At 44.6% G+C, this 15,150-nt stretch overlaps 1 protein-coding gene across 4 annotated transcripts in view; it reads left to right on the top strand.

The window, feature by feature from the left end:
- Nucleotides 1-14,640, top strand: part of Psen1 (presenilin 1) — a 51,792-nt gene extending 37,152 nt beyond the window's left edge. For all 4 annotated transcript variants that reach the window (XM_041658291.1, XM_041658292.1, XM_041658293.1 and 1 more), the window contains exons 7-12: nt 3,199-3,419; nt 7,341-7,439; nt 7,965-8,051; nt 11,119-11,292; nt 12,186-12,304; nt 14,053-14,640. In XM_041658291.1, the coding sequence (XP_041514225.1) occupies nt 3,199-3,419; nt 7,341-7,439; nt 7,965-8,051; nt 11,119-11,292; nt 12,186-12,304; nt 14,053-14,208 (856 nt within the window). In that variant the 3' untranslated portion in view covers nt 14,209-14,640. The remainder of the gene's footprint in view (nt 1-3,198; nt 3,420-7,340; nt 7,440-7,964; nt 8,052-11,118; nt 11,293-12,185; nt 12,305-14,052) is intronic.
- The last annotated feature ends 510 nt before the right edge of the window (nt 14,641-15,150 follow it).

Genomic DNA, 15,150 nt, shown 5'->3' with positions numbered 1-15,150 from the left:
TTGCCTTGGTCTTTTGATTGGGCAGCACTTAGGTGGAGTAGACAGAACTGAATGCTGGGAAGAAGGTAGAGAGAGAGCCGCCATGGAGCTGCCAGGTCAGACATGCTAAATCTTTCCTGGTAAGCTATGACCTCGTGGTAACATACAGATTATTAGAAATGGGTTGAATCAAGATGTGAGAATTAGCCAATAAGAGGCTAGAGCTAATGGGCCAGGCAGTGTTTAAATGAATACAGTTTCTGTGTGATTATTTCTGGTGTAAACTAGCCGGTGGGGCGAGACCAAAAGCAGGCCCTCTCTCCTCACTACACTGAGCCATCCTGCTGGCCAAATAGAGAGGTGGGGACCTCGTGCCACAGTATACATGTGGGCAACTTGGAGGTGTCAGTTGTCCCCCATCCTCTTCCAACTTCTTCAGGCACCAACCAGGTCCACATACCAGTACACATACATATATTCAGACAAAACACTCATACACATAAAAATTTTAAAAAATTAAAGAACAAAACGCTGTCAGAACTGAGTGTAACAGACTGTCATTTGTATCTAATAAGAATATGTGTAATCCCAGCACTCAGGAGGCAGAGGCAGGCGGATCTCTGTGAGTTCAAGGCCAGCCTGGTCTACAAGAGCTAGTTCCAGGACAGGAACCAAAAAGCTACGGAGAAACCCTATCTCGGAAATTAAAAAAAAAAAAAAGAATATGTGTATTTGGGGGGCTGGGGAAGTAGCTCAGTTGGTAGAAAGCCATGGATTCCTTTTCCACCACCACATAAGCCTGGTGTGCAAGCAGCAGGATCAGTAGTTCTAGGTCATCCTCTGTTACCGATTGAGGGCAAGCCCATCTTCAGCCCTGCGTGAAAATAAAGTATGCATTAGGTAGACTCTGGAAGGATAACATAAAGCTAATACAGCAGTGTTTTTCCTAGAGAACAGAACTATGGGACAGGGGAGGGAGTTCTATTGTCCATCCTGTATTAACTTACGCATATTTCCCTAAGAGTTGAGATTAGTTTGATTTTCCTGTTTTTGAAATGATTAGTATAATACACATTGCAACCTCATTCAGAAATATCAACATTTTACTTTTAGAATTTCAAAATAGGAGAAAAATCATCTGCATCATCCCCTTGGCCCACAGTTTGTGCTTATATATATTTTTTCTCTCTAGCTACTTAGGACATCTCCTGTAGTTGCAGTCTCTTTAGATGATAGATTTTTATTCTCCAGAAGTTAAAATGGTAATTTTCTTCATCTGAAAAAGTTAAGCAGGGTCTGGGGAGTTGGTTCATGTGGCACTGTGTGCTGGTCAAGTATCAGAACCTGGGTTTGGATACCCAGAACCCACGTAGAAGCCGGGTAGAGTGGCAAGCTCCTATAACCCCAGCAGTAGGAGACAGAAATGGACAGATCCCAGGGACTTGCAGGCCAGTCAAGCTAGCCAAACAGCAGCAGCAAGTTGAGTGAGAGATGGTGTCTCAAAAAATAAGGTGGATGTCAAGTTCATGCCTCTGCATCTGCCCTTGTAGGCGAGCTTACCCACATACACCACACAGAATGCTAAGCATTCTTTTCCTTAAAGGGCTAGGAGGATAAATCAGTGGTGGGGCCCATGCTTAGTATGCGTGAGGCCTTACATTTTTTCCTAGCACTGCACAGATACTCTATTATATTTTTTTATTAATTTTTCTTTATTTACATACCAGTTTCCCCTCCCTCCTCTTCTTCTGTTCCCTCCCCCCACCTCCCTTCTACCATCTACCCCTCCACTCCTTCTCTGACCCCATTCAGAAAGGGACAGGCCGCTCAAGGGAGTCAACAAAGCATGATACATCAAGTTGAGGCAGGACCACGCTCCTTCCCCTGCATCAAATTGGGTGAGGCAACCCAGCATAAGGAATGGCTTCCCAAAAGTCAGTTCAAAAAGTGGGACAGCACTCGGGAGGCAGAGGCAGGCGGATCTCTGTGAGTTCGAGACCAGCCTGGTCTACAGAGCTAGTTCCAGGACAAGCTCCAAAGCCACAGAGAAACCCTGTCTCGAAAAAAAAAAAAAAAAAAAACGAAAAACAAAAAGTGGGACAGGTCCCGACAAACAGATCAAGTCACACAACTGTCACACACATGCAGAGGGCCTAAGTTGCTCCCGTGTTGGCAAGCTCCCGCGAGCTCACGCCACCTCACACAGACACTCTAAATAAAAGGCATTGTATAAGAATAAAGGTAACCTAGGTGGTGACACACGCCTTTAATCCTAGCCCTTGAGAGGCAGAGACAGTCTGGGAGTTTGAGGCCACCCTGGTCTACAAAGTGAGTTCCAGGACAGCCAGAGCTACACAGTGCAATCCTGTCTCAAAAAACCAGGATGAATGAATGAGTGAGTAAAGGGAAGTCCAGTCATCCTTCTAGAGATTAATAGATGAATTTCCAGCTCTGTTCTCTTTTCCTTTGCTGGGAATAAAGGCATGTGCCACCCCCACCTGGGTTCAGGCTGTGTTATTGGACACTTTTCTCATTAGTGGGATTGGGGTTTGTTTCTTTGTTTCTGTAGCAACAGTGTGTCAAACTATATTCTTTGCATATGTATTTGTATAAAATTTATGTTTTGTAATGGATACCATAAGTTTCATTATGAAAATATTTATGTTTCTGCTATAAATCTGATTGGTTCTTTTTTCTAGTTTCAGATACTTTAGGATTTCATAAAATATGGTATTATAGGCAATATGATTTAATTCTTTTAGTTTTGCTCTTATTTTTACAGGTGTGACCTGTATTAATGAAATTCATTCATTAATGTGAATAATGTAATACCTGTTAAAATAAGTTCTGCTTGAGGAAAGTGTGATTTTAAAAAGATGTTACATAAATAACAGTACAGAGGCTGGAGAGATGACTCAGAGGTTAAGAGCACTGACTGCTCCTCCAGAGGTCCTGAGTTCAGTTCCCAGCAACCACATGGTGGCTCACAACCATCTGTAATGAGATCTGGTGCCCTCTTCTGGCCTGCAGGCATACATGCAACCAGAATACTGTATATATAATAAATAAATAAATCTTTAAAAAAATAACAGTACAGCATGGGCCATAGTAAAAACATAAAAATGGAATCCGAGAGTTAATGTTTCAGAATCTTACTTCTAAACTATGTAACATGAGAATTACACAGAAGTCACCTTAAATCCTTGTTTATTTTTCCAGGGAAGTCTTTAAGACCTACAATGTTGCTGTGGACTACATTACAGTTGTTCTGCTCATCTGGAATTTTGGTGTGGTGGGAATGATTGCCATTCACTGGAAAGGCCCACTTCGACTGCAGCAGGCGTATCTCATTATGATCAGTGCCCTGATGGCCCTGGTATTTATCAAGTACCTCCCTGAGTGGACCGCATGGCTCATCTTGGCTGTGATTTCAGTATATGGTAAAACTCAAGACTGACACTTTGTTCATCACAGAAATCCTTGCTGGTGTGTTTTCCTTCCTATTCTAGTTCTCTTGATTTAAGGAAAATCTTAATGGCTATTTCCCATAGCTCTTTAGTGTTCTTTCCTTTTAAAGTGCTGAGGATTTTATCTGGAACTAGTTGGTGCTAGGCACGTGCTGTGCCATGAGCCCCATCTCCAGCCCTGAGAGTAAGGACTTGCAGTTTTAAGTCTGTGTGTGCCGAATTGATGGGAGGAACCGTAGTTCTCTGGTCAGAAGATTTAGAGTCAGTTCTTTCTCTTAGCATATGTTAGGTCCTGGCTTTAGTCCCCCAGACAACAGTAAGCAAAAAAGCAAAATATGATCAGTAGTTTTATTGAGCTTTGATTTCCTTGTAAGTTGGGAACAAGTGTGCAGGAATGTAAGAGTTCAGTGAATTGAATATATGCTGAGAAGTGCTAGCAGCCACCCAACACATGTAGAATGTTGAGTTTATTCTTTAAGAATTAGTTGATAATTTTTTATATAAAGGCCTGTGTTGTGGCGTAAGTATAGAGGTCAGAGAACAACCTCTGGAGTCAGTGCTCCCCTTCTTCAGGCAGGTCCAGGTACCTCAGCTGACCCATCTCTCTGCCCCCAACTCATTTTTTTTTTTTGACACATTTTTTTTAATGTCTGCGAGTGTTTGCCTGTATATCTATGCTTGACACACAGGCCTTGTGCCTGCAGAGGCTAGAAGAGGACGTCGTATACTCTAGAACTGAATTTACATCCAGTTGTGAGCTGCCTTGTGGGTCCTGAGAATTGAACCCAGGTCTTCTAGAAGAGCAGCCAGTGCTCTTAACCTCTTAGCCACCTTTATCCCTTCCTCAATTAAGTTTTTTAAAAATAACTTCTTTATTTTTATTTCATATACATTGGTATTTTGCCTGCATGTATGTCTGAGTTGAGGGTGTTGGGTCTCCTAAAACTATGCTACAAACAGTTGTGAGCTGCCATATGGGTGCTGGGAATTGAACTTAGGTCCCCTGGAGGAGCAGTTAGTGCTCTTAACCACTCAGCCATCTCTCCAGCCCCTCTTCAGTTCATTTGTAAGGTCAAAATCATAAAGCAACTTCAGTGGAATCACCCCTTTAAAGATGACATTTTTACTGATGTGTGCACAGCTGTGATCTCAGCACTTGATCGGTAGAGGTAGGAGGACCAGCGGTTTCAAGGTTATCCATAGCTAATATAATAAGTTTCAGACCAACCTGGGCCCTTTAAAACCTTTCTCAAAAAAAAAAAAAAAATTCTGAGAATGAGGTTTACATTTGTAAAACAAGCCCAGTGCCTGCTTGTTTATTGTATTTGAAGTTAAATCTACAGAAAGACCTGTGGGTAGAGCACATAACTTGAGGGGTCCCAACCTGGTGCAGATTGACTACATCAACCTGGATCCGGTTTAGGGAGTCTAATGCCAGGCAGTTCATCGTTGACTTTATTTAAAACACAGTACAATTCGGGGAAAGGTTTCCAGGCAACAATCAGTCCAATTCCAGGTGCACAATAAAGCTTAAGGTGTACCAACAAAGACCATGTGACCGTGAGGGTGGGTTCTATAGCTAAAAGGCCTAGACTCTAGTGTGATCTCTGACCATAGCATAGAGGTCAGCAGGCCATAAAGTACTTGCAACATCTCCCCTCAGAATGGGTAATGGTTTAGGAAGGGAAAAGTCTGGAATAATCATTCTGGGGAATTAGGGTGAGGTCTGTCTCCAGATAAAGGTCACCAGGTCATTAACAGAATCCATTCACAGCTTTCTGGATGGAATCTAGATATTTGATTTGTATCTCCTCCAGTAAGGAGACACCCCTGTGTGATTAACTAAGAGAAGCAGGAGCTTCTCTTAGTGCTTCTCTGTGAGTACAAGGACCTCTGCCTCCAGTAATAACTGGCATAAAAGTTGTCAATAAGAACCTAGTATTTTACATCCAGGCATGGTGGCATGGGAGGCAGAGGCAGGCAGATCTCTGAATTTGAGACCAGCCTGGTCTACAGAGGGAGTTCCAGCACAGCCAGGACTGTTACACAGAGAAGCCCTGTCATGAAAAATAAACTAAAACAAACAAAAACCTCTATCAATTCAATAATAAAAGCAAACCTTGCAATGGGGAGATAGGTCAGGAGTTCAGGGTGCATACCACTCCTGTAGAGGACCAGAACTCAGTTCACGGCACCCACATACATACGCGTAATTTAAATTTAAAAAATTGTAAACATGCTTTTGGACAATTAAAGATTCTAATTCTTTAACAACTGCTGTGACATGGGTCCTGAAAAAGTCACAATAATACTCTAGTCATGAGTAACAGGGGGACTAGCTTTATTCTGCAGCTCTTGCCCCACATGAAAGCCAAAAAGAGATCCCTTCTCAGAGACTTCTCAGTGCTCACCATTCTAAAAAGCGTGGAAGTATGTGGTGACCTGTAGCTGGAATCTGTCGTTCCCTCTTGAACTGATGGAGAAAAGCCTTTGGGAATAGAGCAGCTAGTCGGGTTAGAGAAGTCCTTTACTCTGTGCCCACTCTCATGGAAACTCATCTTAGTGATGCTTTGTAAATCTACCATCTGTCTATTTACAGTGGTAAAATATTTGCCTAATCTCATGTGGCTTGACCTAAAATCTGAATTCTAAGCCTGTCTTATTCTCTCCATGACCCTCAGCCCCCTGCTCATAGCACAGGTGAGACCTCCTCAGAGCTTTGGGTCTTGTGCCCAGTGTTAGATAGTGACTCTCAACTCCATTTCTTACAAAGCATCAAGATGTTTTGTCAGAAGTATTCTGAAAACTTTTAAGTAAATTAATTTACATTCATTTCAGTTGCCCTAAAAATAACTGAATCTATTCATTTCAAAATTCTATAAGGGAAACATGTCATAAAACCAGAATAGTTGCAGGATGTGGCCCCTTTAACCCAGCTGAAGATGTCACTAGCTGTCTGCACAGGAAATCCACTTCCCTCACCTGGACTGGTTGGAGTGGAGTGCTGAGAGGAGAGCGCTGGGCTGTGTTCCTGCTCTGCAGATGCATGGCCACTGCAGGCCTCTCAGTGGCCTGACGTCGCCTGTCAGGCCTTCCTTTGCAATTTTAGTGTGCCTGTTTGATATTTTTAAATGTTTGAGGTTATTTTCTGAATTTCTAGAACAGAAAATACAAGAAAAATTATAGTCTATGGAAGAAAATGGTGTCACATCAGACACAGTTTAGGCATATTGCCTCCTCTCTGAGTCAGTTTTTAGCTCCACATATGTTCTGAGACCTAAATATTTGTGAAGTACTTTATTTGACTGGAAACTGAAAAAATATTAAACTTTGTCATACAAAGAAGCTATTATTTTATTTAAATGTGTTGCCCTCTTGTTGCAAGTTCCTTAGTTAAGTGTGCTTGTTCTGAGATGCTGGGGACCAAGTTCAGGCTCACGTGCTGGACAAGTGCGCCCCCACAGCACACCCCCATTCCGCACTGTCTTTAAAGAAAGGATGCTCTCCTCCAAAGCGTCGGTCTGTAATTTGTAGGTGGAATTATTTGAAAATGACTCCCTTCCACTCTGCTGTCACAGGTTGAGAACTACTCTAGAACAGTTCTCTCTTGCTGCTGCTACCTCTCTCCTTCCAGCCAAGAGTCGTGTCTAGACCCCACTAATCATACACTGGAGACTGGGCACATGGCAGGAAGGCCCAAGTGTAATTTGCACAGCTCTTCTGTTTCATTTTGCTTAGGTTGCTCTTTTTCTTACGTAACTTCAAGCATTTCCATGTTCTCCCCGCACTCCTTTGTCAAATGCATTAAGCCTGCCCCTCAGTTAAGTCCTCCCCAGCATGTGCTCATTTACACAGTTCAATATGTTTTATTGGGTGTCTTTTTTATCTTTCTAGATTTGGTGGCTGTTTTATGCCCCAAAGGTCCACTTCGTATGCTGGTTGAAACAGCTCAGGAAAGAAATGAAACTCTCTTTCCAGCTCTTATCTATTCCTGTAAGTATGCCAGAGTGATACTGTGTTAGTGCATTCAGTTTTAAGGTGCCCTCTGAGGTCAGAAGTCAGAAGAGAGCATTGGATTCCTGGAACTGGATTTACGGATGGTTCTGAGCCACTGTGTGGGTACTGGGAATCAAACATGGGTCCTCTGCAAGAGCAGCCAGTGCATTCATGGCTCTAACCAGTTCTCCTTCCTTCCTTCCTTCCTTCCTTCCTTCCTTCCTTCCTTTCTCCTTTTTTGTTTTTGTTTTTTTGTTTTGTTTCTGTGTTTGTTTGTTTGTTTGTTTTTTCAAGACAGGGTTTCTGTGTAGCCTTGGAGCCTATCCTGGATCTCGCTCTGTAGACTAGGTTATATTTGTTCCTTCACCTGCAGTCTTTACCGTGTTTTAACCCTCAGTTCCTTCTGTGTTTAACATTTGAGTGACATCACAGACCAGTGGCTGCAGAAGTAACAGCCTTTTGCTTGCTAGCGCAGTGTCCTGGGCTGTAAGAACTCACCAGAAACTTTGTCTTTCTCGACAGCAACAATGGTGTGGCTGGTGAACATGGCCGAAGGAGACCCAGAAGCCCAAAGAAGGGTACCCAAAAACCCCAAGTATAACACACAAAGTAGGTGACACTCATTGCTAACTGTCCTGGTTTTACAGGCTCATTGTCATTTGTAGATAAATAGTTGAGGTTATGAAGCAGTGATTTAAACCTTCCCTTTGGTCATACTCTCCTTGCTGGAGCTCAGGACAGAGCACTTGCTTGCCATTTGAGAAGCCCTGGGCGTAGAGGATGTGTGACAATGACAGACGTCACAGAATCTCCTAGAAAAACTGGCCACCCCGGTAAATGCACATAGAACTATTTTTTTTAATTTATTTATTTATTAAGCATACAATGTAATGTTGGCATGGAAGGCACCAGGTCTCATTACAGACAATTGTGAGCCACCATATCGTTGCGGGGAGTTGAACTCAGGACCTCTAGAAGAGCAGCCAGTGCTCTTAACCTCTGAGCCATCTCTCCAGCCCCTCCATAGAACTATTTAAGGAGCTGAAATACTTGCCAAGCCACCAGTCCACACTGGACTGAGATGCTGCCATTAATGTGTATATTTTAAAAACAAAGCTCTCTCTTTCTCGCCCACCCTCCAATAAAAATGAGAACCTTAATCAAGTCAGAACATCTGTAATCTCAGCCTGGAGGTAGAGACAAGAGGATTGTCAGTTCAGCCTTTGACTATAGTGTGAGCCTGTCAGCAAAAGGGGGATGGGGTCAGGGACACTTCTCCAGCATGCCCAGGGTAACGGAATGTCTGAGAGGTGTGGTGATGCTCACATTAAGACAGTTAAGTACCTCAGTGGATGGATAATGGTGATGACCAAGGACTGGATTCTACAGAAGACAGTAAGGAAAATCAATTAGAAGCTGTGTCAGAAAGAATTGAAGAACAGGGACTGGAGAGATGGCTCAGCAGTTAAGAGCACTGACTGCTCTTTCAGAGGACACAGGTTCAATTCCCAGCACCCAAATGGCAGCTCACAACTGTCTGTAACTCCAAAATCTGACACCCTCACACAGACATACAGGCAGGTAAAACACCAATGCAAATAAAAATAAATAAATAATTTTTAAAAGAATTGAATAGTGTGGTGTAAAAGTAAAGCAGAAAGAAAATTTCTTAAAAAGACAAAGGAAAGGCTATCCTTTGGAAGTTGAGGAAAAAAGGAAAAATAGTTAAGAGAAAACAGTGGGCCTTGGTAGCATTGCTGTTTGGTTACAGATGCAAAAGAGTGCATTTTGGTGGCTGTGAGAGGAAACGGTGCTGGGAGCTCAGCTGAGGCTCGAAGCTGTTGGACCTCATTTTCTCGGATACGCAGCAGCACAGGGTGACGTTTGAGGAGAAATAAATCAAAGGCAGGAGAGGAAGTATTGGAAATGGTTGTTAGAAGCCTAATTTTAAAATCCATATGTAGATATATTTAATTTTATGTGTTTGACTATTTTGCCTGCATGTATGTATGTACACATGCATGGTTGGGACCTGCAGAGGTCAGCAGAGGGCGCCGGATCCCATGGACTTTCGGACGGTTGTGAGCCACCATGTGAGTGCCGAGAGCCAAACCCATCTCTCCAGCCCCAAGTCTGGGTGGCATACTGAGCTAAAGAAAAAAAAGACTATGTTTTAGGGTTTCTATTACTGTGAAGAAACCCCATGACCAAAGAAACTTGGGAGGAAAGGGTTTATCCAGCTTCCATTTCCACAGCACTGTTTATCACTGAAGGAAGTCAGGGCAGGAACCTGGAGCCAGGAGCTGATGCAGAGGCTGTGGAGGGGAGCTGCATGGCTGGCTGAGCCTGCTTCATTTCAGAACCCAGGACCACCTGCCCAGAGACGGCACCACACAATGGCCAGGCCCTCCTGAATCAATCACTAATTAAGAAGATGCCCAACAGGCTTGCCCACAGCCCGATCTTATGGAGGCATTTCTTCAGTTGAGTTTCCCTCCTCTCTGATGACTCTGGCTGTGGCAGGTTGACATGGACCCATCCAGCACACTGTATATTATGGGTGTGACTGTATTTTTGGTATATTGAGATTTTATTCTTTCAGCAAATGCTGACTTAATACTGGGTGTATGCCCAGTGCTGTCTTAAGTTCTGAGGGTAGAATCCTGGACAGTACCTTCCCTGGTGGTGTTCACTGTGGTGATATTTTGTTCATATTTTAATAAATGAAGCTTGCCTGAAGATCAGAGTGCAGAAGTAAGTTACTAGAAGCCAGGGAGTGGTGGCACACACCTTTAATCCCAGGACTTGGGAGACAGAGGCAGAGGGATCCTGTGAGTTCAAGGCTACCCTGGGTTATACAAGATTGAGTCTGTCTAAAATGAAACAGAGATCACACAAAGATCATCCCAGCACTTGGGATCATGTGCCTTTAATCCCAGCACTAGGGAGGTGGAGACAGGAGTGATATGGCTGGGTGGAGAGAGGAATTTCAGGTGGGAGGAAACAGGAGCTCAGTACTCCCCTGCAGTCTGAGGAGACAGTTGGAGAACAGGATCACCCCTTTGGTCTGAGCATCGGTAGAGGTAAAAGACCCCTCTAGTAGCTGCCTCTCTGCTTCTCTGATCTTAAACATTAACCCCTATATCTGACTCACGGCTTTTATTCTTAAGACCAACTAGAGTAGTCGGGCGGTGGTGGCGCACGCCTTTAATCCCAGCACTTGGGAGGCAGAGGCAGGCGGATCTCTGTGAGTTCAAGACCAGCCTGGTATACAAGAGCTAGTTCCAGGACAGGCTCCAAAATCACAGAGAAACCCTGTCTCGAAAAAAACCAAAAAAAAAAAAGACCAACTAGAGTTTGTGCTACAGTTCACAGGAGTGCAGGTTCTTTACCATTTCCTGCTCCACGACCTTTGACCTCTCCTTGTGGTCATGACAGTTGCAGTGCTGGGCATTATATCCAGACTACATGCAGGGAAGATGGAAGCCATTCCTTCCTTCCTTAAAAAGAGGAAAGAAAGGGGAAATGCCAACACTCATAGACAGTGCCAAGTCACAGTTCCTCATCTGTAGAGTTTTAATTGGCTGCGCTTTCCTGAACCATGATTCTGCACTCTAGAGAATGAAAGAAATGGCTGTAAGTATTAGAACTCTAATTGCTGCCTTCTCTCTTAAAGGAGCAGAAAGGGAGACACAGGACACTAGTCCTGGGACCGATGATGGTGGCTTCAGTGAGGAATGGGAAGCCCAAAGGGACAGTCACCTGGGGCCTCACCGCTCCACTCCTGAGTCAAGAGCTGCTGTCCAGGAACTTTCCGGCAGTGTCCTGACTAGTGAAGACCCGGAGGAAAGTACGTGTGCCACCTCTGTCTGCAGCCTTGGGTTACTTTGAGTGACTGTATTATTCGTCTCTTGAGTGCATTGAATTGTTCAGGGGAAGTAGCTTATTCTATATTTGCCACGCAAGCATGACGACCTGAGTTCGATCTCCAACACCACATTTTAAGAAAAAAGAAAAAAAAAAAAGATCAGCACAGCTTTAGTGATCCCAGCATGGGGGAGGGAGAGACAGGAGGGTCTGCAGTCTCAGGGCCAGTGGCAGACCCTGTCTCCAAACTAAGATGCAGAACAACTGAAGAAGACACCAGGTGTCAGCCTTGGGCCTCTAAACCTGTCAGGTGCATACGAGGTCCTGTCGGGATTCCGCGGTGCAAGTTCTGGCTGTGAGCTAGGCTTTATGTAAAAGTCAGGAGTTATTAATTCAGTTTCTGTGGTTGTTAAGATGGGACAGCAGATCGGTTGGGACTCCTAAAATTCCTGATGTAAAAAAATAGGAAGATAAAGAAAAAAATCTTTCTGAAGCCTGAATTGTGAATATTGTTTCCTGATACTGAGGTACTATGTGTTTTGATTGATTCGTTTGGCTTTGGTTTTTGAGATGAAGTCTCACCGTGTGAGGCAGACCTCAAACTCCTGGTCTTAAGCTGTCCTCCTATTCAGCCTCCTAAGTGGCTCAGAGTGTAGATGCATGTCGCCACGCCTAGCTTGGGGTCATAAATTTGAACTATGAAATCATAGCAGTTAGGTGTGGTGGCACGCACTTGTAGTCCTAGGGCTCGAGTGGCAGAGGCAGTAGGTTCACAAATTCAAGGCCAACTGGGGCTATATAACAACACCATCTGGGGAAAAAAAGCATAGGAAAGAATGACAAACTTTCTTACATCTTTAATCTTTCTTTTTTTAGGGGGAGTAAAGCTTGGATTGGGAGATTTCATTTTCTACAGTGTTCTGGTTGGTAAAGCCTCAGCCACGGCCAGCGGAGACTGGAACACAACCATAGCCTGCTTTGTGGCCATACTAATCGTAAGTGTGCCCTGGCAAAGATAGGTCAGACGCTGAGTTCCCTGTAACTTTAGGATAAATTTCTTTTTTTTCTTTTAATATTTATTTATTTATTATATTATGTGTATAGCATTCCTTCCACGTGTGCCTGCAAGCCAGAAAGGGGGCGCCAGGTCTCATTATAGATGGCTGTAAGCCACCATGTGGTTGCTGGGAACTGAACTCAGGACCTCTGGAAGAGCAGTCAGTGCTCTTAACCTCTGAGCCATCTCTCCAGCCCAGGATAAATTTCTTTTAAGTGTGTTCATGCACATATACTGTGGAAAATGTTTAACAGAACAGCTTTTGGGGAGCTGGATCTTTCCTTCCCCCCGGGGCAGGGACACTGCAGTTTTTGCCCCCCACTCCCCCCCCCCCCCGTCTGCCCTCCTGTCTCCACTTCCCATCCCCCGTAGGAGTGCTGGGACCACAGGGAGTGCCCACTACATCCTGCTCTTCACATGCGCTCTGGGGTCCACCTCGGCTTGTCCGGCTTACGTGGCAGTGCTTTTACCTGCTGAGCCATCGCCCTGGCCCTAACAATTTTCTTTGGATTCCAGATAGGCTGAGAATTCCAATCCCTTGAGAAGCTTTTAAAAATGGATAATTAGACCCTACCTGAGTAGTTCTTCACTCTGGACACACATTAAAACCGCCTGCTGTTTCCAGCCTAGCTGTGTCTTGTCTGCGGAGAAGTGTATTGCTGAGTCTCGAGAGCTGCAGCATCGTGCACTTGCTCTTCTACACTTGCTTTTGGTATCAGTCCTGTGCTCATCCTTGTCCCATCCAGAGATAGAATAACTACCTTGTTTTGAGTAGTTCTTAAAAATTCTCCAGGAAATTATACCTCTTAGACGCTTTGTTGAAGCCTGGCAGCGTAGGTGGGAGTCAGCTAGGACTCCCAGTCCGTGCGCTAAGCCAGTGCTCAGTGCTCTTACACTGACGCTCATCTGCCAGGACTGCTTTGGGACGGCAGGTGTGGAGCGAGAGAGGCTGGCCCAGTACAGGATCCCATCTTGTTTATAGTGCCTGTGGCTTTCAGAATTTAGAAAGCTAGGTGTGTTGGTGTACACCTTTAACCCTGGTATTCTGGAAGCAAAGTCAGGTGGCTCTCTGCCTGGTTAAATTCTAGGCCATATAATAAGAGTTTATCTTCTTGATTTTGTTTTTTTCGAGACAAGATTTTTCTGTAGCTTTGGAGCCTGTCCTGGAGCTTGATTTGAGGCCAGCCTAGGTTGTATGTGATGGTCTTTTTTAAAAAAAATCTATTTAATTCAGGCATTGTGCACACTTAGGTCCTGGTACTTAGGAGGCTGAGGCTTGAAAATTAAGAATTTGAGGCCAATCTGGGCTGTGTATATAAGTAAACAAAAAAGCAGCAACTGTATTTTCAGGGAGGGTCACTCTCAGCATGCACAAGGCCCTGGGCATCGCCAGTACAGATTTTCTTCCCTCATCCCCTCCCATGTCCTCTTTCCTCCCTTTCTCTTGAACCAGCTTTCACTGTGGTGCCCAGGCTGGGCTCAGGTAATCCAGCCTCGGCCTCCGGCGTAGCTGGCGTGTACCATAAGGTTCTGTTCCAGAAGCTATGTTTTTCTTTGCTGACTCCAGATTTCATGAGAGTTTTGTTGTAGAAGTTAGGACTGGAGAGAGTATTCACTGCGTGTGGTACTGAACAGTTGTGTGTGGCATGCTGTCAGTCCTGAGTGTGCATCTGTCCATCCCCACAGGGCCTGTGCCTTACCTTACTACTGCTCGCCATCTTCAAGAAGGCGCTGCCAGCTCTCCCCATCTCCATCACCTTTGGGCTGGTTTTCTACTTTGCCACGGATTATCTCGTGCAGCCCTTTATGGACCAGCTTGCATTCCATCAATTTTATATCTAGCATATCTACAGTTAGAATCCATGGATGTTTCTTCTTTGATTATTAAATACCTGAGGAGGACATACGTGACTCTCCCTTGTCCTCATTAACGAAGTCAAGACTCTAGCTGGACTTTTGCAGCTTCCTTCCAAGTTCCCTGGCCACCTGCTTTGTTGGACTCTGGAAGGAGGTATCTACAGAAAACGGCTTCCAGCATTCACTGCAATGATGAATCATTGCAGTGGGCAGATATCCCTCAGTGCAAATACTACCGGATTTGAGGGACAAGGACAAGCAAATGTGCTGGACCAAGAAGTTGTGTTCTGCCTGTGTATGACCCTTGGCACGGAGATTTTGCCAGCACTGGGAACCCTCAAGAGGCTGAAGTGGTGTGAACCAAGCAGAACTTCCATCTTCTCCACCATGTTGGAAATAAAACCTGTATTAGCTGAATCCTGCACTGTCCAGAGGTTCTGTGAGGAGGGAACACTGGGCCTGGGCCTCACTCGTAGGCTCTTTTGCTGCCCACTCGTAAGTTTAAATAAGGGCCCCCCCACCCCAAAACTCCCTTTCCTGTCACATCTGTGGTGTTGACCGTTTTGGTTCTCAAGCACTGACTCATTATCACCTGTGGTTGCCGCTTCTCCCCAAGGCCAGTCTGGACGAATTTGGGGTTGCTTTATTCTGAGTCATAACCTCAGGTTCCAAAGTTTATAATTTCTGGAAGTTATGGAATTATTGCTCGATAGTACCCTGTCTTCCTCAAGTAAGTTCTGGATTTTCCACAGCCTCCTCATTGTTAGACATACTTGCGAGCTTACTTTACCCCTGATACTTCTGTCTCTGTCCCTCCCTTGTCCCCACAGCGGTTCTGTTTAACAGCAGACAGGGCAGCTCTGGGAGGCAGCAAATGACCCTGATAACCCCGGGTCCTGACCTCACGTGATGCAGCTAGTGCTTGTA

The sequence above is a fragment of the Microtus oregoni genome, unplaced genomic scaffold (genome assembly GCF_018167655.1).
Source record: "Microtus oregoni isolate MIOR12 unplaced genomic scaffold, Mior012 000009F_ref0000495, whole genome shotgun sequence".
Classification (NCBI taxonomy): domain Eukaryota; kingdom Metazoa; phylum Chordata; class Mammalia; order Rodentia; family Cricetidae; genus Microtus; species Microtus oregoni.
This window is presented reverse-complemented; position numbering and strand designations above follow the sequence as displayed.